The sequence below is a fragment of the Spermophilus citellus genome, assembly GCF_964194105.1.
Source record: "Spermophilus citellus genome assembly, chromosome: 2".
Taxonomy (NCBI): domain Eukaryota; kingdom Metazoa; phylum Chordata; class Mammalia; order Rodentia; family Sciuridae; genus Spermophilus; species Spermophilus citellus.
The window spans coordinates 252,940,516-252,962,118 of NC_138183.1; the positions used below are offsets into that span (position 1 = coordinate 252,940,516).

Below are 21,603 nucleotides of genomic sequence, written 5' to 3' on the forward strand. Positions count from 1 at the left end.
CAAGGACTATTTGTGGGCTAAAATTTCAAGCAGTGGGCTGGGATTGTGGCTCAGTGGTCTACAGAGCACCTGCCTACCCTGTGTGAGGCACTGGGTTTGATCCTCAGCACCACATTAAAAAAATAATAAAATAAAACAAAGGTATTATGTCCATCTATAACTTTATTTAGAGTCAGGATCTCCTAAGTTGCTGAGGCTGGCTCTGAATCAGGGATCCTCCTGCTTTAGCCTCCAAGGCCACATGAGATTACAGGTGTGCGCCATTGTGCCCAGCTCTACAGCTCTAAGTAGCTATTTCTAATGGATTCCACTTCCAGCTGTGAAGAGAAGGAGGATTTAGCTTTTAAATGCATAGTTTCTTCTTCCTGCATCTTTATCTAATCACAACTTTTGGATAAGGTAAGTGTTGAGAGTATGCGTACTTTGGTTAATTATTCCCTAAATCTCTGACTTATTGGCAAAATTCTTCTCAGCAGTCAGATAATCCAACACTGTCAATCCATCTCCCCCCAGGACACATCCTTTCCAGAACCCCTTGTCTCTTGCCTTATTCTTCACTGGTTGCTCTTGATCTTTTCTGTAGCTTCTCGTGTTTCCTCTCACCTTTCTTCTGGAAGTTGTTTTGTTTCTATGTGTCTTAGATCCCTGATTTCAAGTGTTTTGGCCTCGTTTTGGTGAAGCACATGCTGAGAAAGGGTGAAGAGATTTTCAGACCTTTCCTGTCTGGAAATATTCTCTGTAGAGTTGTCATTGGAAGAAGCTAGTGTTCTGATTTTCTGTCCTTTCACTGTGTTTTGTGGGGTTATTCCCCTCGCTAGAAATGTTTAGATACTTTGTTTTTGCTGTCATGAAATTCCACCCTGTGCCTGAGAGGATCTTTCCCACCATGCATTGTTGGTGGCCTTTGCAGGTCCTAAGGAAAGCCGCATTTGTTCAACTCTGGAAATTTTCTATTTGCTTTTGCTTTTTGCCTGCCACTCACCTCTCTCCCTCCCTCCCTTCTTTCTTTGGCTCTAAAGGGGTAGTAGATTTTAACATGTTCTTTATAATTCATTTCATTTGAATATTAGACTTCTCGGTGGTTTCTCTGTTATCTTTGTCTTTTCGTAAGTTTTCTGGCATTGTTTTTCACCGTCATTTTCTTTACCTCATCCTTTATTGTTTATTACTAGAGTTGTAGGAGTGGTGGATTGTATGGAAGTTTCCTTTCTGTTTTTTTAATTTAATCTAGATGTGTTCATGTTGTACCTTTGGTATCAAGTGGACCTGAGAAGCGCATGGTGATCATTTAGTACAGCTTTCCTCCTGCCCTAGAGAGTCATCCAAGTAGAGCACCTCCAGCAGAGTGGCCTTGCAAGCAGTGGGAGCCCTGTCTTCAACAAGTTTCTGCTTCTACTCACCAACGATCCTCCTCCTTTCACTCGTGGCTCTCATTTTGTCCTTGGGTTCTGGACATGGTAGCTCTTCTTTTACACATGATGGTATAAAGGAACTCTAATATATTCAAAACTAGTTACTTTATCCTGTAGTGGTGAGTCTTTCTACCACCCCGGATGTTAATCATAACTTTTGGATAAGGTAAGTGTTGAGGGGATGCATACTTTGGTTAATTATTCCCTAAATCTCTGACTTATTGGCAAAATTCTTCTCAGCAGTCAGATAATCTTTGGTTGCCATTGTCTCTTTTAGTTTGGTGGTCTCTGCATTTTCCTTTGGAACAGGATAAGGTATTACCTGACTTGATGTAGTACTGCCAGCATGGTACAGTCTGCCCAGAATAGGCTAGAATGGGATTAATATCTCCTGTGGTCCTGGATATGGTTCATTTATTGCTATGTATTTTTTTCTAATATTGTTTTAGTTATACATGGACACAATACCTTTATTTTATCTGTTAATGTTTTTTTGTGGTGCTGGGGATTGAACCCAGTGCCTCATACATGCTAGGCAAGCGCTGTATCACTGAGCCACAACCCCAGCCCATTTATTGCTATATTCTGAAGTTACTTTATTAGTCATATCATAATACAACTTCGTTGAGCTTACAACCAACTAAAATCTGAAGATTTTTTCTTTTACTTTATCAGTTTTCTTATGCCTGTTTTCTTGCCCATCTTGTTTTTAAGTTTTTTTTTCTTTCTTTCTTTTTTAATCTCAAAAGGACTTTATGATGGGTATAGTGGTGCATGCCTATAATCCCAGTGGCTTGGGAGGCTGTGGCAGGAGGATCGCAAGTTCAAAGCCAGTCTCAATAAAAGTGAGGCACTAAGCAACTCAGTGAGTCCCTGTCTCTAAATAAAATACAAAATAGGGCTAGGGATGTGGCTCAGTGGTTAAGTGCCTCTGGGTTCAGTCCCTGGTAACAAAAGTGAAAAAGAAAAGAAAAAAAGGATGTTACATTTATCCATGTTAAAAACATTTTTCTTAGTTTCATCATGCCAAACAGTATTTTGAATGTTGAATCTGTTATTGAACATTAACTACCCGACCTGGCTTTGTTTTTTCTATGTATTTTAACCTTTCTGTAGTTCAGTACTAATGGAGCAGCTGGCCACAAGGGTTGAGTTCCTCCTGAGCCACTGCCCAGGCTCTTCAGGCTAAGCTGCCCAGCCATCTTGTCTGTGAAGGGGTTCTCTACCCCATGTAGTCAGACATGTGGTTCTGTTCATGATCTTGTCCCCAGAGCCACTGGATTATAAGATGATTTCTGCCATTGCAGTCACATTTTTGTGACCAGTTTTCCAATTGTGTAGGCTGAGTGCACATGCAGGCTGGCCTGCCGTAGACAAGGGAGGGCATGTTCTTGGTTGCTATTTTGGTGGATTACCCAACAGCTGTTCTCACCCTGGTCTGATGGAGGCAGTGTGGTGTGATGAGAGGAGCATATTCTTTAGAGCTGGTTAGTCCTGGGTTTGAGATCCCATTCTGGTCCCATATCTATTACCTGTGGTCTTTGGTTAGGTCATCTCACCCAGCCTTTTTTAAAATTTTTATTTTTTTGTAGTTGTAGATGGATAGAATGCCTTTATTTTATTTGTTTATTTTTATGTAATGCTAGGGATTGAACTCGGTGTCTCACACAAACTGGGCAAGCGCTCTGCCACTGAGCTACAGCCCCAGCCCTTACCCAGCCCCTTTTTAATATTTCATTTAGAGACAGGTCTCACTGAGTTGCTTAGGGCCTCACTAAATTACTGAGGCTGGCTTTGAACTTGCAATCTTCTTGCCTCAGCCTCCTGAGCCACTGGATTACAGGCATGCGCCACCATGGCTGGCCATCTTACAAGGGTTGTGAAGTATCTAAGTGTATGTGAAACCAGGATGCCTGGAGTTTGGCAGCATTGTAGGTACTTAAAAATTGGTAGCCACGATTAATCATTAATCATGTTTCCATCTTCAGTAGAAAGTCACAATGTTAAGACAGATAATGTTATTGTGGAATAGTTAAGAGTAGACTGAAGATGGTTTTTCATAAAAAACTTTAAAGACCATAGGAAATATTCAGTTCTCATATTTTTTGCTCTGAACTTTTATTCCTGTGCAGTCTCAACAGTTCATGATTGGACTATAATTTTCATGCCTGTTAGGTTGCAGACTGTACAGTAATCACAAAAGAAAGATAACCTCTGAGCCACATTCCGAATCCTTTTTGTATTTTATTTTGAGACCAGGTCTCACTAAGTTGCTTAGGACCTCGCTAAGTTGTTGAGGCTGGCTTTGAACTTGCAATCCTCCTGCTTCAGTTTCTCGAGCCTGCTGGGATTACAGGCGTGCACCACTGTGCCTGGTGAGGTTGATGGTTTGTTGATGCTAGTCTAGGGACTGTTGAGACAGCCGAAATACTTAATTATGTATAAGCTGATCCATTTGGCCAGACAAGGAATTTTGATCATAATAGCTAAAGCTAAAAACAGTGCCTTATATATTTTTTTGTACTGAGGCTCAAACCCAGGGCCTCATACATGCTAGGCAAGTGCTATACCATTGAGTTACATCCCAGTTCTTTTTAAAAAAAAAATTTTAGACAGTCTTGTTAAGGCTGGTCTCAAACTTGTGATCCTCTTGTCTCAGCCTCCCAAGTAGCTGGGATTATAGGCATATGCCCTTTCTGTTTTCTCATATAAAATTGGTTATTCCAAAATAAACTTGATTGTTAGCTCATTTTTTGGTTTTTCTTTTTTAATTTTTTGCTATGTGGGGGATGGGTCTCATGTACACATGTATACTACCACACCTAGCTATTTAAAATATTTTTGAGGGCTGGGGATGTGGCTCAAGTGGTAGTGCACTCGCCTGGCATACATGAGGCCCAGGGTTCGATCCTCAGCACCACATAAAAATAAAATAAAGATATTGTGTCCATCTAAAATTAAAATTAAAATAAAAAAAATGTTTTTGAGACCAATATGCCAGTTCTGTCTTCTTGTGGTATTGGTTATAATTCCAAAATTAATGTGCTAGTGTTCTCTCTCCCTCCCTCTCTCCCTCTCTCCCTCTCTCCCCCTCTCCCCCTCTCCCTCTCTCCCCCTCCCTCTTCCCCACCTCTCCCCCTCCTCTCCCCCCCCTCCCCTTCCTCCCTCTCTTTTTCCTTAGTTTGTAAAGGCATAGTCCACCATGTTTGCACAGTGACAGAATTGCCTAATGGTGTTTCTCATAACGTGACCCTGTGGTAGGGTGCATGAGTATACATTCAAGCTTTCATAACGAGAATTTGTAGAGGAACATATTGTTGTGCTTAATTTAATGTGAACTGCTTGACAAAAGTAAGTCTGGATTTTTCTAGGTTGCCAGTTGGCCTTTCTCCCTCCTTCCCTCCCTCCTTTCTAAAAAGAGAAGAGGTCTCTCTTTTGTTTTTGCTGGCCTAGAACTCCTGAGTTCCAGCGATTTCTCCTGCCTCACCCACTGAAGTACCTGGACTGCATTGTGTGTATGTCACTAAAGTGAAGTGGATAAGATTATCCCTTTTTCCTTGCTCTTAGCATCTCAGCAGTGTATTTGACCAAGTATTTGCTTTCTGAGCTTTATATATTTTCCAGGAGACTTAGAATTCCAAAGGGAAGCCATAAACTTATCTCATTTGATACCAAGGTGCTGTTTAGGAATGAAGAAAAAGCAAAAACTAGCCTTTGAGGAAGAGGAATCATGGTTGACACTGGAGGAAGAATGGCCATTAGTATGAAATTTCAAATGATGACCTTGCTTTTCAAAGTAAAGGCCATTGCAGTATCTTGCCGACTTCTCTTGATGGTCCCTCTAGGTGTCAGTCACATGGTTGGACTCTGGCCTGTGCCCTCCGTGTAGGTGGCTTAGTGCGGCAGACAGTGCCCCCAGCACTCCCTCAGTAGTCTTTCCATTAGCTGCTGCCTTCGAATCCCACGTGGCAGTCACATACCCATTTCTCTGTCTCTTCTCCTTTGTAGGAACACATCTGAGGAGAGCACTTGGCACAGCTGCTGTGGAATCTGCTGTCTGCTCCTGTTCTCAGTTGTTTTTGTGTGGTTAAGACCCTTCATTTGGTCTCTGCCATAGATGGTGTACTGTCCATCTCTCTTAATTAGAACTCCGGTTCTGTCTCTGCTTCTGCAGCAGTCCTTTGGTGTGTGTGCTATGCGTTCATGCACAGCTCTCTGAGACTTGGTCTGGCATTGCCAACTTATTCCTGTCATCTGGTCACTTCTCCTTGTCACCTGGGCCTTGGACCATCTCCCTGCTGTGAATTTCTTAAGGCTTCTGGGTCTTCTGTCCTCTTTGCTTTCAGGCAAGTCCTGGAATACTTGATGCTTCTCTGTCACCCACCAAATCATGTCTACATGTTGAGTCTGCACTTAGACTTCATGACTGATGAACTCTTTTGGCTGGGCTCTACTCCATAGAGGAGCTTGCTGAGGAATGAGCTTGGAGTTTGTGCTTCCTTTGTCTGTCTTTTCTGTTTTCAATTTTACTGTGTTTTTCAAGGTGGGGAGGGACCAGTTGAGTGAACACTGCTACTTAAAAAGCACCTATTGTTTAACAAAGCACATATTAAGTGGGGCTGATTCCTACTGTTCTCAGCCAAAATATCAAGTGTCAAAGAAGTAACAAATGAAAACTGGGAAAGATACTTGGGTGGTACAAAGCTGATTGCTTTTGACATGTTCTTTGGAAATAGTGGCAGAGCAAATAAAATGAAACTGGCTCTAAGTTGTTTTGCCCTCTAAAGAAATTAATTGTTTCTAGCAGATACTCTGGTGTTTGGTTTTAATTAGTGGGGGGAGGTGTGAGCTTGGTTAGTTTTATAATATTGACACCTTTACTAAACATGGTCTTTCTAGTTGTCTTATGGTCTTTTCCTTGCTTACTTTGTGATAACTACTTTCAAAGGCAGGCTCTTTTTACTTGTTTTTGCCTCTTGTGAAAATGACATTTCCCTGGCATGAAACTTTGCTGTCAGGGGGAAGAGTTTATCATTAACTTACAACACCGAGAGGTAGCCTGCCATCATAGTGACTCTGCATTCTTCTATTTATAGATACTTTCCTCCCTGTCCTGTTAGCTACAGGCTGCTTTCAGCACAGCAGTAGCAATCACCACACCCTTCTTGAGTTCAACTTTTCATTTGGATCTTGTCACACTCTTCACAAAGTTCCCTTTCCCTGCATGTGTGAATCAGATCCTAGGAGAGTGCTGAGACTCAGTTGTCTGAACACTGCCTGAGTGGAGGAGCCAGCAAGAACAACCCTGCAGTAGCTTGGTTTGTTCAATACATGCTGTTCCCAGCCTGCTTGTAAACTCAGCCAGAGGTCTGGTGTAACTGTGTCTGCTGCTTGTGGAGTAAGCAAGTTGTTTTGGATCCTAAGGGAGGCCATGAGGACTTGGTTTTCCCAGGATGAGTAAGGATTCTAGATCCACTACCACGCCCCCCCCCCACCCTGTTGATCAGATGTCATTATTTCCCAACATGTTTGAAAGGCCTGAGCATTTTTTGTTCCTCTTTGTTTTTTTTTTTTTAATATTTTAGTTATAATTGGACACAATATCTTTATTTTTATGTGGTGCTGAGGATTGAACCTGGATGAGCACTCCGCCTCTGAGTCACAACCCCAGCCCCTCCTCTTTGTTTTTGAGTTAGCTTATAAAATAGAATAAATTCTCAGAGACATGTATTTATTTTTATTTTTTTCTAGAGAGAGGAGAGAGAGAGATAATTTTTTAATATTTATTTTTCAGTTCTCAGCGGACACAACATCTTTGTTTGTATGTGGTGCTGAGGATCGAACCTGGGCTGCACGCATGCCAGGCGAGCACGCTACCGCTTGAGCCACATCCCCAAACCAAGACATGTATTTATTTTTATTTTATTTATTTATTTTTTTAAAGAGAGAGTGAGAGAGGAGAGAGGGGGGGAGAGAGGGAGAGAATTTTTAATATTTATTTTTTAGTTCCCGGAGGACACAACATCTTTGGTATGTGGTGCTGAGGATCGAACCCGGGCCGCACGCATGCAAGGCGAGCGCGCTACCGCTTGAGCCACATCCCTAGCCCCCATGTATTTATTTTTAAATTTGACTAGTTTAATTTAAACCAGCAATGACCCAGCTGTACCCCTCCTTATTCAAGATCTAGCCTTCTCCATTATTTCAAGATAAAGAATGAAAACTTCCTTTTATTGCTATACTATCCGGTGATTGGTTTGTTTGGTTCTCAGGATTGAATCCCAGATGTATTTTACCACTGAGCTACATCCCTAGCCCTTTTTGTTTTGTTTTGAGACAAGGTCTTGGTAAATTGGTGAGACTGGCCTCAAACTTATGATCCTCCTGTGCTGCTAGGATTATATGCATGAACCACTGTACCCAGCTAGTTTTTTGTTTTCTTATGATTTTTTTTTTCCATTGAAAAAATTGTCAGCCCGGGTTGTTGTATTTTATGAATATACATGATTTCTCATATATATCGTTAATTTAAAGGAAAGGGAAAATGTAGCTTATAACATTTCCCTATCTAGGCCATATTGGCCCTTCTGTGAAAATGTTGTTAATGATTAACCCAGACTGTGGGAATAGATGGGGGGATCATTTTAATATCAAAATGATATTAAAATGAACCATGATTGTAGAATAAAATTAAAGCTGCTCTGTGTAAAGCTGTAGCCACTACCCATGTTTTAATCTTGAGCATTTGAAATGTGAGCAGTCCAAATTGCAACTTGCTAGCTAGGTACAGAGGCACACGCCTATCTATAATCCCCGCTGCTCAGAAGGCTAAGGCAGAAGACTGCAGGTTCAAAGCCAGCCTCAGCAACTAAGTGAGTCCCTAAGCAACTTGTTGAGACTCTGTTTCAACATTTTAAATTGCATTGCTTAAGGGTAAAATACACACTGGAGTTTCACCAGTTTTCTTTCATTTTTCTTTTTCTTTTTTTAACCTTGGTTTTTGTTTCTATTTGAGGGTTAGTTTTTGTTAGGACAAGGTCTTGCTATTGGTGAGCTGTAGTGATCCTCCCACTTTGGCCTCCCTTGGAACTGAGGTTACAGGCACGCAGCAACCACGCAGCTCTCACCTGCTATTTCTACTAGGTAGGCCTTGCTTGGGTGATACAAGGAGTGTCATTCTGAGAGAAAGGGCCTCTGAGGAGGACTGAAAAGGGATTGGGATATATAGGAATTTTAGTATGAATAACATGTGCTCACATGCTTTTGTTTACATAAAATCATGTAAGATGTGTATTTCAAAATATTCCCTTCATAGAACATTTTAAGAAATAGTATTAAAAGTTTCTGATACATTTTGAAGTCTTGGTCTTTCCCATGTGTTATTTGGGCAGAAGCAGCTGCTTCTCCTATTTTTGTGCTGTTTATTTGTTCTCCATATGTTTAGGTAACTGCAGCTCTTTAAACTGGAAATACGCACTGTATTGCAAATCTGGCAAATGATATCAGATATTCACTTTGAATTTGGAATCTTAAAGATTCTGGTGGGACCAGTCCTGCAATGTTATAGACTGATTTAGCATCATGGGTGTATGACCTGTGTAGTCTCACAGGGCCCCACATTTAAAAGTGCTTGCTTTAATGCTTTGCTATTGATATCTCAAAATTCATCATAATCTTTCAGTCTTTTTTGGAATTTTGGAATATTTTGTTCTGGTCTAGCCAGTCCTGGATTACAGGTATTTCAGGTAGACTGGAAACTGGAGGCTTAGCAGAATATATTTGCTCCTTAGTTGGATAGAAATTTATTAAATTTAAGCACAGCAACTTCGTATGGCAGTGAGATTTTTGAATTTGAAATTCATTAGACTTCTTCCTTGTCATTCCCATATTTGCTGCTCATTTGTTGGTAGGACCACAAGCAGTTCTATTTCCAGGGAAACTAATACGTTCTCATGGTACATAACTTTAGAATGTTTTTGGGCCTCTGTCTTTTGGGGGAAAACCCACTAACATAAGCTTATCCAGAGGGAGTTGCTGAAATAAATAACACAGTTGCTTAGTATATTTTTCATGGTTATGTAAATATTTGAATATGCTTACTGCAGTTTTTGAAGGTGAAGACTAAAATGATCCTTGGTCATTTCTGTGTGAGTTAAGTTGCTCAGCAGTGGTTTAATGAGATGACATCAGTAGCATCTGAGAGACAGAATCTCAGTCTGGAGCCCTGCTGTACTGAGGAAGAATTTGAACACTATTTCAAAACCCTGGGCTGGTTCCTGTGCCTGTGAAGACTTGGAAAGCTTTGCCTTAAAGCCCCCTGATGGCACTGTTGTCCATGTCCATGCCAAGTGCTTATAGGTCCCAGCTGCTCATTGCCATCACCAGATGATTTGGTGAGGTACTGAGGTTGATGGCTTTCCCAGGGCCTCTGAGTTAGCCAGTGGTTGACCTGGTAATGGAATCCAGGTCTGTTTAGATGACAGGAGGCCTGAAAAGATTTGGGGGTAAGTGTTTATTTGATGAAAACAAGTGATTAGAGGTTGTTTGCATAAACTAGTAGCGCCCCTGCTCTCTGTTAGCAGTCTTCTAGTGAGTTCTGTGGCAGTACTGATGTTTTGTTATACCTCTTGCAGGTAATTTACCCACTCTCCATCTAGTTTCTGTGTCAGAGGCAGGGGAACACTTTTTCTCCCAGGGACACATACTGCTTGAAAATAAAGGGACTTTGCCCCAGTTTTCACTCTAGGGAAGGTTTTGGTATCATAAAAGTATTTTAATAGTTTCAGAGGGTCTTTCATAAACATGCTTGATCTGAGGTGAATTTTATTTTGTCCTACTTTGTGTAGGATGTCATTTTATTTTGTCCTATTTTGTGTAAGATGTCATTTTTCACTAGTCTGATGATTTCTAAACATCAGAGGTCATCCTCTGTGGCATCAAGTAATAGGTGATGCCTAGCGATCTGCTCCCTTAAACTTCCAGCCCCTTTGAAAAAAATCTCATTTTCAAACTTTGCCATCTAACTTAATAAGACAATTCTAGGATTTTGAAGAAAGATGGAGGATGATTTGGTTTCACCAAACTTGTTGATTGGTTTATTTTATGGAATTAAATATCCCTAAATCCTAGATAACTGTAGTTTAGGGCATGCATTTAAAGTATATTCATTTTTACCAAAGCACACTTGTTTTATGTTCCTACTCTCTTAGACTTACAAATCTTAGAGTATTATTTTTTATTTTTTGTCTTTTTAATATTCATTTTTTATTTGGCGGACACAACATCTTTGTTTGTATGTGGTGCTGAGATCGAACCCAGGCCGCACGCATGCCAGGCGAGCGCGCTACTGCTTGAGGCACAGCCCCATCCCAGAGTAATATTTTTTAAAGGACTTCATTTGACCTCAGTGCAGGCAGTTGAACTTTGTAGTTGCTTCTTTCTACTTCAAAGGGCACAAATAGAAGCAAGGGCCAAGTCAGCAGTAACTAATTTACCAATGTCATTTGTTTCCAGTCACTTGCTGTTTGGCTAAAAGGTAAAATACATACTGTTTATAGAGTCTACTGTGGTTTACATTTTGATTTTGAGTTAGTGGTATGCCAATATAAAGAACTCACTGTGGAAATGTCATTTTCAGAGTGTTGGGATTTGAAAAAAAATGCTATTTTAGCTTAGGATAATTGAGGAAAAAAAGGGAATTAGTCATTTAATAATTGCTTAAGGAAAAAAAAAAGTTTCCTGGTGTTTAAATCTTGTGCTCAAAATAAGTGTAGTAAAACACAGAGTCACGGGTGGGTGATTGGAGGGCCTGGGTCATCATGTGGGTCAATCAGCTGGAGCACAGGGCCATGTAAGGATGGCTCTGCTGCCGGGAATGTTGCTCCAGCTCATTCCAACAGCCTGGGCACAGTGCTCAGATTGGCAGGCAATTTTCTACCAAGTGGCAATTTGGGACCAATTTCGTTCTTAAGGGCCCTTTTGGTCACTGTTATCCAGCTAGATGGAAAGAGTGTGGAGGTTTTATGGTTCATGGTACCTTGGAGGAAACCTGTCCTCCTGTTGTAGGCAGTTGGGAACTGCCTAGGCGAGTGCTCCAGGGGAAGAGTAGAGAGTGCTTGCTGTCTGCATGGAGGTGCAGAGGTGAGAGCTGTGGGTGGATTCAGGAAAGGGCAGAAAGCAGGTGTTAGTGGGGGCTTCTCCCTTTGGAGCAAACGTGGACATCACATTTTTCTGTAAAGGATCCAGTAGTAAATATTTTAGACTTTGCAATCCACAGATGGTTTCTGTCACATAATCTTTTTTCTCTAAAACAACTCTTTAAAAACGTTAAAACTATTCTTAACTGGAAGGTTGTGGGTTGGGTTGGGTCTGGGTTTGCCAACTCCTTAGTTTATTATGATTGATTAATTATCCAGTATTTATTGAGTTTCCTTTATACAGTTAAGATTTTAGAAATCAAGTTTTTACTGGATGTAGATAAATCATGTTAATTCATATTATAACTATCTGGTTTATAGACATTTTTAGTTCTTATTTGATTAATGTATCTTGTTTTAGGTAGCTAGTAGTATTTTATTGAATTTGCTTTTTTTTTTATGTTTTTCTTAGTACTTTTCATAATTCTTTGCCTTTATGTATTGTCGCAGTCTGGCTGCAGCAAAATAACGGGGGGGGGGGGGTGACGAGCAACTTGTGTAGATTGATACAGCAGGAGTGGAAGCTGTTTATTGTAGGACAGGAGGGGTATATATACATTCCACACAGCTTATCTTAATTAACATAAACTAGATAGATCAGTCAACCAATAAGGAATCTCCACACTTAATGGCTCGCTGGCGCCACCTCACAAACCACTCCCTCTGGCAAAATGCCAGGCGCCATCCTGACTTGTTTACAGACTCTAACAATGTATAGGATCACAAAAAAAAAAAAAAAAAAAAAAAGACTTACTGCATTTTAAATGAGATCAACTTATTTTTAAAGTCTTCAGGTCAAATTTTTAACTATGGCTTTTTTCTGACTTCATGTGTAGAATGTATCAGATTACTAGAAATTTGACTTTCAGACTTGAGTTATACTCTGACCTGATAACACTGGACATGTGTATGAAAGTGTTTCAATGTATGTGCTATCATTATACCTTTATATGAGGACCTTTGTTTTGCTGAAGTATTTAAAATAAGTCAAATGAAGTAGTTGATCTGCAGACATCCTAGGACCAAAATATTCATGATGAGTTTTCATGATGAGACAAGGTGACCTGATATAAATGATTAGTTTTTTGGAGGGAATTCTTCAAGGTGATTTTGCTACTTAGCTAAACTAGAGCCTTCCTCTCACTTCTATCCTTACAAGATGGCGCAGGTTAGTTCATGCTTAGAGTCTGTCAGCCAGCCAGGGACACACATGCTCCTGTTTCAGGACATTGTGCCGCTCAGGGCTCATTTAGTCATTGCAAGTTCTAATACTAGGTATGGGGAAGAATGATTAAAAATATACTTATTAAAAAAGAGTTTGATTTTTAAGAATTCCCAGATAAATGAGTTGCGTTACTTTGGCAGAAGCATTGTAGATGGTATTATTTTGTGTCCTCCAAAAAGGGACAACTTCTTTCCTTTTCATAGGAATGTAAAACAGGGCTCACCCCTTGCCTCAATTGTATTTACCTTTTGGTATCCTTTTGTCTTTCTTTTTTCTGTTTGTCAGTTTTACTAGGATAAGATGGCATGAAAACTTTTTTTTTCCTTGCCATTTCCCACAAATCTGAAAACAAAAAGAAATTTATGCCCGAGGTTTATGTCCACTGACCTTTTCCCCAAAATTCCTTTCCTGTTACTTGTATGTCATCTTTGCTCCACTTCTTCAATAATTGTAGAAGCAGGTTATGTTTCCTTCACTAGCAATTAGCCTTATAGGGTGCCCTCCTGCTCCCATCCTGAAGGTTGCTTGGTAGCATGTGAGTATATATAACCTCTATGGGAATTGTGCTTCTCTAGCATGTTCTGTGATGTTGTCTGCACATAATTACCAGCCTAATTGCTAGGAGGAAAGAGATGGCTGTGCCTCACACTGTAGCCCCTGCTTTGTGTTATTCCATGGAGCTTCATGTCGAATGGCAGCCCCGGTGTGGATTCTTCTTGAGTGAGGTGTTGAGAGTCTCAGCTGGGTGCACCAGTGTGGCGACTGCTCATCTGAAAACAGTATCAGTGCTGTTGCTGCTAATTGATTGAGCATATTGCCATGACTCCATGAAAGTACGTAAAGATTTTTTAAACAGAGATGATTTATAATGCTCTTTATATTTCATGGTATTTTCATCTAAAACTTGTTTGTTACAGAGCTTTTTTGTGCTTCCTTTAAACCGTCATATTTTGAATATTATGATCATATACTTACCAGTGAAGTCCAGTGTTCAGCAGCCCATCGTGTGAAGTGGATATGCCTTTGCAGATCTGGAGTAACATGCGTTGGTGTAGTTTTTCTTTTTTAATTCTGGATTGATCAGATTGACCAGCAGTGTAATTAAGTTTTGCTCTCTATGATCTCTATTGTTTAAAAAATTATTTGGGGGCAGATGTTCATGAGCATCAAATCAGGATAAGTTCCTACCTGAGCTAATATGAGTAGATTTAGTAAAATATATATTTAGAAAAATACGTGTGCTTTTTTTCATAGGTTATGACCTTCCTTTCCTTTACCGAGGACTCTTGTTAGTCCCCTGTGAATATGGGCATGCTTTTTTGGTGATGATGATAATGGGGACACTGACGGGGTAGGAAGGGAAGCACCAGAAGATGTCAGGGTATTGATTGGGGTTATGTGGCATAAGTATGTCTTACAGAACTCAGGTTTAGGAATTCTGCAGTGAGCATCTTTGACAGATAGTAGTGGCTTTGAAATGGTCCTGTTCCTATTGAAGACTTTGATTCTTGCTATCATCTTCTTACCTATGGGCCAGAAGTAGCCTTTGAGGTCACCTCATCCTAGTAGCCATTAGATTGAGTTGTGGGCCCCCTGTTCATGTTTCCGTTTGTAACAACTGAGTGCCTTTTTTTTTTTTTTTTTTTTTTATTCTTTGTAACTTGAAGAAAAGAAACATGTTTTCCTTGTGTGTGGGGTGGGGGGTGGGGGGTGGAGGAGATGAACTGGAGGAAGGAGTATACATGTGGCATTGTGGAGTGATTATTTTAAATTTGATTGTCAAAAGTGTTTTTCCTAGTAACCTGGTTCTTCCGGAGTTAGGTTCCAGTTTTTAGTTTCTATATTAACAATTGCACAGGTTTTATCATTTTATGATTTCAGGTTCTTTCATGAGCTGTCAGAGGCTAAAAGTGTGGGTTTACAGTGGTGATTTAATTTCTTCATACTCCAGTGTCCTAGTTAGGCCCCATCACTTGTCATTGGTTCCTGAAGACAGTACTTCTGTGTGAGAATGTGTTCTTTGCCCTTCAGGAATGGCTTACTTTCTGCCTTTCCCATCATTAAATTTCTGGCAAAGTGTGGATGAGTTACTTTTACAGGTTAAGAACACCCCAGGTTTTTTTTAGCTTAGAGCATTTTCAAATCAACTTTTTTTTTTTTTTAACCATGAAAAAAAAATTTTTTTTGAGAGGGGGGGAAAAATCCTGCCAGTGTTATTCATTATAAAAGCATTTTATAGGTTCAGTTTAAAATTTATTTTAGATGTGAGCCAAGTTGGCATTTTAGATTGTAAAACTGAACTGAAATTTGAAGTATGGAAAGTTAATATGCAAAGTTGAAATTTTATGAACTACTCTCTGCATTTTGTTTAGACCAGCATGTTTTGGAAATTTGATCTTCACTCATCATCCCACATAGACACACTTCTAGAAAGAGAAGATGTAACACTGAAGGAGTTAATGGATGAGGAAGATGTTTTACAGGAATGTAAAGCTCAGAACCGCAAACTTATAGAGTTTCTGTTAAAAGCAGAATGTCTCGAAGATTTAGTCTCATTCATTATAGAAGAACCACCTCAAGACATGGATGAAAAGATCAGATACAAGTAAGAAAATTCAAACTTCTCTTTAGGGTGGGATTAAGTGAAATGGGGATAGAAGATTATAGTTCTTGCTGTCCAAGAATCCCCTAGAGCCATTGTAGCCATTGACAGAAGGTTATGGTGGTCAACAATGACAGGCATAGTGGGACACGTATAATTCATTCTACAACTAAGTTCAGCGCATCACAGAAGTCTAACGATGATTGTTCTGAATTTTACCCAGAAGGTTTTGTGGAAGAGCAATGTGCTTTTTAAACAGTGATGACCAGTTTCTTAAAATAGTAAGACAATTCAAGTAAGTATTTTCCCTACTTAGTTCTTAGTTTAGCAAAAGGAAATGGTGCTCCCTTCCCCTTGTTAGTTATGACACATGATGGGACCCTGAACCTTGACAGTTCTGTTTCTTCACCAGTGTCTTTGATAGGAAGCCAGAGGTTACGTGACTGCCCAAGATCACACAGCAGGTCTGAGTTGGAGCTTGGGTTGTGTTGAGCATTGCTGATACAGTAAAGGCTGACCTTCTGTTACCTGAAGATTAGGGCATGGGTCTTGGTGAACCTTAGCAAAGCTATATTTAAACAAGTGACACTTCAGATAACTCTAGTGGATTTATCTACTCATTACTGGTATAATCTGCTTACAAACAGAAAAAAGAACACATTAGAGCAAGAATCCTTTATCCCCATTGCTTATAACACTTTTCTATATATCCCTGGAAACCCTTTGTGAGTACTCCATAGGCATGTTAGTATTGGTGTTTTGGTTATTTCTCCATATCCAGTGTTAGTGAAACATTTGCTCCCTGCCCCCAGAAAACAGAGAACCTTCAGGAACAAAACATTGACATATATTAAGTAAATTTAATGGAACAGGAAGAGTCATGGCCCCCACTCTGCCCTGCTTTTCAAGCATCTGTTTATTTTCTTCTTGGGAAGATTATGGCGTCAGGAAAATAGTACTGTAAATGCCTTCAGATTGCCTGTGGCTTGTATTTCAGGGATGTCATGTTCTCTGCCAGCCATTTAGATTGATACATAGCATTTACTGAAGGCCTCTAATCAGAAATCAATGCCTTAATAAAGAAGAAAGAAATCTAATACTAGACATACTAACACACTGTCATCCCTCAAAAGATAGACACTTTGCTTCTTTGGAATTCCTTCCACGGTGAATTAGCACATGGGTGAGCACTGCCTGCCTTGCGGCTTGTCCTTGCTGGGATGCTGTGGATCCTAGAGCACAGGCCTGTGATTGGGCCACCTGGAAGGAATATAACCCTCCCTTGGTACAAGCTTTGAGAACTCTGGCAAGTGGCTTTCCTATCTTGGGTCTCGGTCTATTTCCTCATGAGCTGAATGCAAAAAGAGTAGGCATACAGTATGTAAAGTTCTTAGTTTAGCAAAAGGAATCAGTACTCCCTTCCCCCTGCCAGTTATGACACATGATGGGACCCTGAACCTTGACAGTTCTATTTTTTCACGTGTCTTTGAGGCTAGGAGATCAGATGTGCCTCCCTGAACACATGGACCCTGGATGTTCTGGGTAGTCCCGTTTGGAAGGGACATGAGGAGTTGGGCAGAAGAGTACACTGCTGTGCATCGGCCTAGGCAGAGCCACCAGCAGCATGTATGTGCCTTGGATGACTCAGACACCTAGATTAGCATAGAGCGGTTTTTCAGGTGGGATGGAAAACATTTTTAGGATTAAAATTGATTACAGTCATCTAAGAAAGTTTAGGATTTTATGGTGTTGGGATGATGGAGTGAATATTGTATTGGAATGACCCACACCAGCACAGTTTTTGCTGGATAAGTCCTTGGAGAAAAATAAACAGGATAAGATAGGCCTGCCAAAGGTGCAGTGTGGGAGGAGGGCGTTCAGGAAAGTCCTCATTAGGAAGGTGCCAGTTGGTCAGAGCCATTCGGAAATGAGGGGTTGCCATGTGGGAGCTTGGCAAGGAACATCCAAGCAGAGGGAGTAGCAAGTGCAGAAACCCTTAGTTTACCCCAGGAACCACATGGCAGCCAGAGAAGGGGCAATCTCACTAATGGAGGAGAACAGGAGGAGAGAGAGGGATAGGGATGTGTTCATAGTGGTCCCAGAAATAGGCCTCATGGAACTACTGGGCTCAGTCAGACCTTTACTTTATCCAGGATGAGACAGGAAGGATCAGAGGGTTTTTTTGTTTGTTTTGTTTAAAGATGGACGCATTATTTTATTTATTTTTTATGTGGTGCTGAGGATTGAACCCAGTACCTTAAAAATTCAAGGCAAGTGCTCTACTACTGCTGAGCTATAACCGTAGCCTCAGGATCGGAGAGTTTTAAGCAGGAAGTAGTATTGCCAGGGTCCTTCTGCCTGTTCTAGGACCCTAGACCATGGAAAACAGGAGTTGGGGGCAGCCTGTTAAGAGGCTACAGTGATTAACAGAAAAAGATCTTAGTGGCTCAACTGGGGAGGATGTTCAGATTCCTGATGGACTCTATGAAGTTAGAACTGAAAGGGCCTCTTCCCAGAATAGGGTGGCAGGGGAAGGGCCAAGAGTATTGAGGCTAGATGCCAGAGAAAGGTTAGGCATATGGCTTTGACCCTGTCAGGTTTGAAATGCCTGGTCAGTATCAGGTGGAGACAAGGGGTAGCACCAGGTAGTTGAAGAGATCACCTGCAGAACTGAGGCAGAGGGAAGGCTCAGAGAATGGAGATGAAGGCCAGTGGCTGGACCAGAGTTCCACACAGGGACTGAGGAGTCACCAGATGCAAGAGGAAAACCAGGAGGGGCTTCCACCCTGAAAGCCACAGACAGTGGACTTCAGAGAGATGGGAGGGACAGTGGCTAGGTGCTGTTGCTCCCAAGACTCACTGGAGTTAACAGTGTGGAAATATGGGCCTTGGTGCATGCCCTTTGATGTGACTGAGGAGAAGCAGAGACCAATCCTCCAGGCAGGCTTCTCTGGTGGGGATGGGGAGAACAAATGGTGGCTGAGGCAGACGAGAGTCAGGAGAGGTGCAGGGTAGCTTTGTTCCATAGGTGACATGGAGATGATGAATGGAGATGATGGTGTGTGGGTGTCCTGAAGAGAAGGAAGGATTATGGAGCAGGTGGGAGGACAAGTGGAGGGTGACTCCAGGAGCAGGGACCGCCCCCATGCAAGGGGGAGGAGGGGTGCAGATGTAGGTCAGGTGGGTAGAGCTGGTCCTCTAGCTGCTTCTCTGTTTTCATTACAAGGAAGAGAGGTTGGGGGCACTTGCCCAGGGTTGGAGTGGAGGGCACCTTTGGGTGCCTTAGAGATTTATTGAATGTTATGGAGGGAGGGAAAGACAGTAGCTCCAGCCTATCTGGAACCAGAACTTGGGCTTCCATGTAATGCCCACTCCACAATATACTCTTCTTGAGTAGCTCACACCTCCGTGTCACCTATGGAACATGAATAGCTCCAAGGTGCCTTGCCTGGCTGTGGAGCTTCTGCTCAGAATCTGAGCACATTCAGGTGTACGGTTTGCTGTCAGCTTGAGTCTGCTACCTTTTATTAATCTTTTATTTGCCAGTAAGTTTCACTTTGGGACAGTTGAGATGGTATATCCCTCACAGCCCCTCATAGGAGCATTTCTGCAGTTATTCATTAAACATTTAAATTACTTTATGCCAGGCCCTCTGGCCTGTTTGAATATATTATACTCCTCCACAGGATAAGGATCATTGCCATACTATGATGAACATAGAAACTGAGGCACAGAGAGGTTAACTTGCTTAAGGTATAAGCTTGTGAGTGTGGAGATAGAATTTGAACTAGATAGTGTGACTCAAAAGCTATAACTCTTAACCACTGAATTATCCTACCTGGGAAGGAGTTTGTGAAATGGCCCCTTTGGTGCCTGTGCCATAAAGTGAGGGAGACTTTAATCGAACCATTCCCTACAGAAGTTTGTTATTTGGAAATATGATCCTCATGCCCACACATCTGCCAGGGATGTTTTCGTCCTCCTCCAAGAGTTCATTTGTGGACGTTCTCATCCTGTTTAGTTAGTCTGGCCTGACTGGAGACCCTCGGGGGTGCTGTGGCTGGTGGTGTGCTGCTGGTTGCTTCTGAGTCAGGCACCTCACATCAGGCAACTGTCAGCTTGCCTTGGATGCCTCAGGTGTGTCACACACTTTCTGGCGAATGGTCCTTACTTGCTCTCATCATGCAGCCATTTTTGGCTGTTTTGTCACCTCCCTGTCCTGGTCATTGTTTGAGCTTGCCACCCCTGGTGAGTAGTTGAGGCTATGGCTCTTGTCTCCTGATAAGGAGGAACATTGGAGTAGAGATCAGATAGAGCACTGTCTGGAAGAGTTTCCACTGTGACTTTTGACAGCAAAGGAGAAATAGTGGTGATGGAAGGAGTGAGTGGAAACCATGGCTCTCTTGTCTGTTTTTCAGAGTGAGTGGTCTGGTGGTGAGAGGCATGGAGGTGCTACAGGCATTTCTAAAGCTTTGAGGTCTCTGGAAGAGTCAGAAGTTGTTGCAGAGCAGATGTCCTGGTGCTTTGGGGGGGCCTGTGTCCTGCTGAGTAAGAGAATAGCAAGAAGTGACAGTGAGCTGGTTTGGTGTCTGTACTAATTCCTAAAGATGGAGCAAGGCTCGGGTGGAGAGCATGGCATCTGCATGCGTCTCACCTTGTAACAGAGGTTTCCTATTGTCCTGCTCAATGTATTCTCTTGAGATGTAATACAAGCTTAGCACTTGGCAGCCTAACAACAACTTTGTAATACCATTTGCACCCCATCTAAAAATGGAGATGGCCAGTCCAGGTACCTGCAGTGTGCCTTGTCATTTTACTAGGTGCTGTGTTCAGCACAGTTTCCCAGAATCCAGTGGCCCCCACAGCCCCTTGTGGACTGTGCTGCTTCTGTGTCAGAGCAAGCTGCTGAAAGCTGTACCTCTAGCCTCTGCCCTCAGTGATAATTGAGAAGATCCACCCCTGCAGTGTGATTTCCCTTGGTTCTTGAGTCCTAACGATGCTCTAGTTTTATAGGGCAAAATGTGTTCTTATTAAAATTTGTTTTAAAAACAAATTTTAGACAAAGTAGAAAATTTATTATAATCTAGAGTTTGGATAGAACTTATCAAAATGATTTTCTAATTCCCAGTAGATGATTTTGTTGTCTTTGCAAACTGTTGGGAAGCCTTCCTGCTTTGTGTTTTATTTAATGTAAGTAAACTGTTAACATGGTATGATGTCCTATTCTTCTAGGTATCCAAATATTAATGTAAGTAAACTGTTAACATGGTATGATGTCCTATTCTTCTAGGTATCCAAATATATCTTGTGAGTTGCTCACTTCTGATGTCTCCCAGATGAATGATCGATTGGGAGAGGATGAATCCTTGCTAATGAAATTGTACAGCTTCCTCCTGAATGATTCCCCTCTGAACCCACTACTCGCTAGTTTCTTCAGCAAGGTGCTAAGTATCCTTATCAGCAGAAAACCAGAACAGGTAAATACTGTTTTTTAAAAGGTAAGTATTAGGGCCACTCATTCTCTAGATGCTCCCCAGTAGTGTTATTGCTGTAGTGTCCCGAGTTTGCCTTAAGTCCAGGTTCTACATGAGAATATTTTTAAGCCTTAAGCATTGTGAGCACTCACTGACTTAACACTGATTTATATATTAATGAATGTTTCTCATGTGATATATTCTAAGTACCTCAGATCTCTCTTAATTTGTTAACACACAATGATTTTCTCTTTTGACAAGTACTTGGAAGCCTGAGAATACTGGTACCCATTTGTGTATATAGCCCTGTGGCTTGTAATCAAGCAGTAGCCCTGGTTGCTTTGTTTGGTTTGTCCCCCATCCCAACCCCCAACAATTTTATCACAAATGAAATTTTAAAAGCTTTCCCACAAATGTGATTGGTGATTGGCTTTGTACTAAATAGTGATTCACTTTGATTCTAAGAATCTTAAACATTCAGCTTGAGACATCTGAATGCAGATGGACATGCAGCTCTGCAGCTTTTGTCTAGTAGTGCTGTCACCTCCGCTCCTCCTCCTCCTTTGTTTTTTCATTTAATAAAGGCTTTATTTTTCTTATAGGGAAAATATGTAGGCAAATACCAGAAAAAAAAATCGAATTCACTTTTATTAACAATCATTGAAGTAATACTTTCCAAAGTAATACATTTTGT

At 41.2% G+C, this 21,603-nt stretch overlaps 1 protein-coding gene across 27 annotated transcripts in view; it reads left to right on the forward strand.

Annotated features, from left to right (window-relative positions):
* Nucleotides 1–21,603, forward strand: part of PPP6R3 (protein phosphatase 6 regulatory subunit 3) — a 134,503-nt gene that overhangs the window by 44,070 nt on the left and 68,830 nt on the right. For 24 of the 27 annotated variants that reach the window (XM_081280782.1, XM_081280761.1, XM_081280778.1 and 21 more), the window contains 2 exons: nt 15,206–15,438; nt 20,726–20,912. In XM_081280782.1, the coding sequence (XP_081136908.1) occupies nt 15,212–15,438; nt 20,726–20,912 (414 nt within the window). In that variant the 5' untranslated portion in view covers nt 15,206–15,211. The remainder of the gene's footprint in view (nt 1–15,205; nt 15,439–20,725; nt 20,913–21,603) is intronic. The other 3 variants (XM_081280773.1, XM_081280774.1, XM_081280775.1) reach the window with 1 other exon arrangement.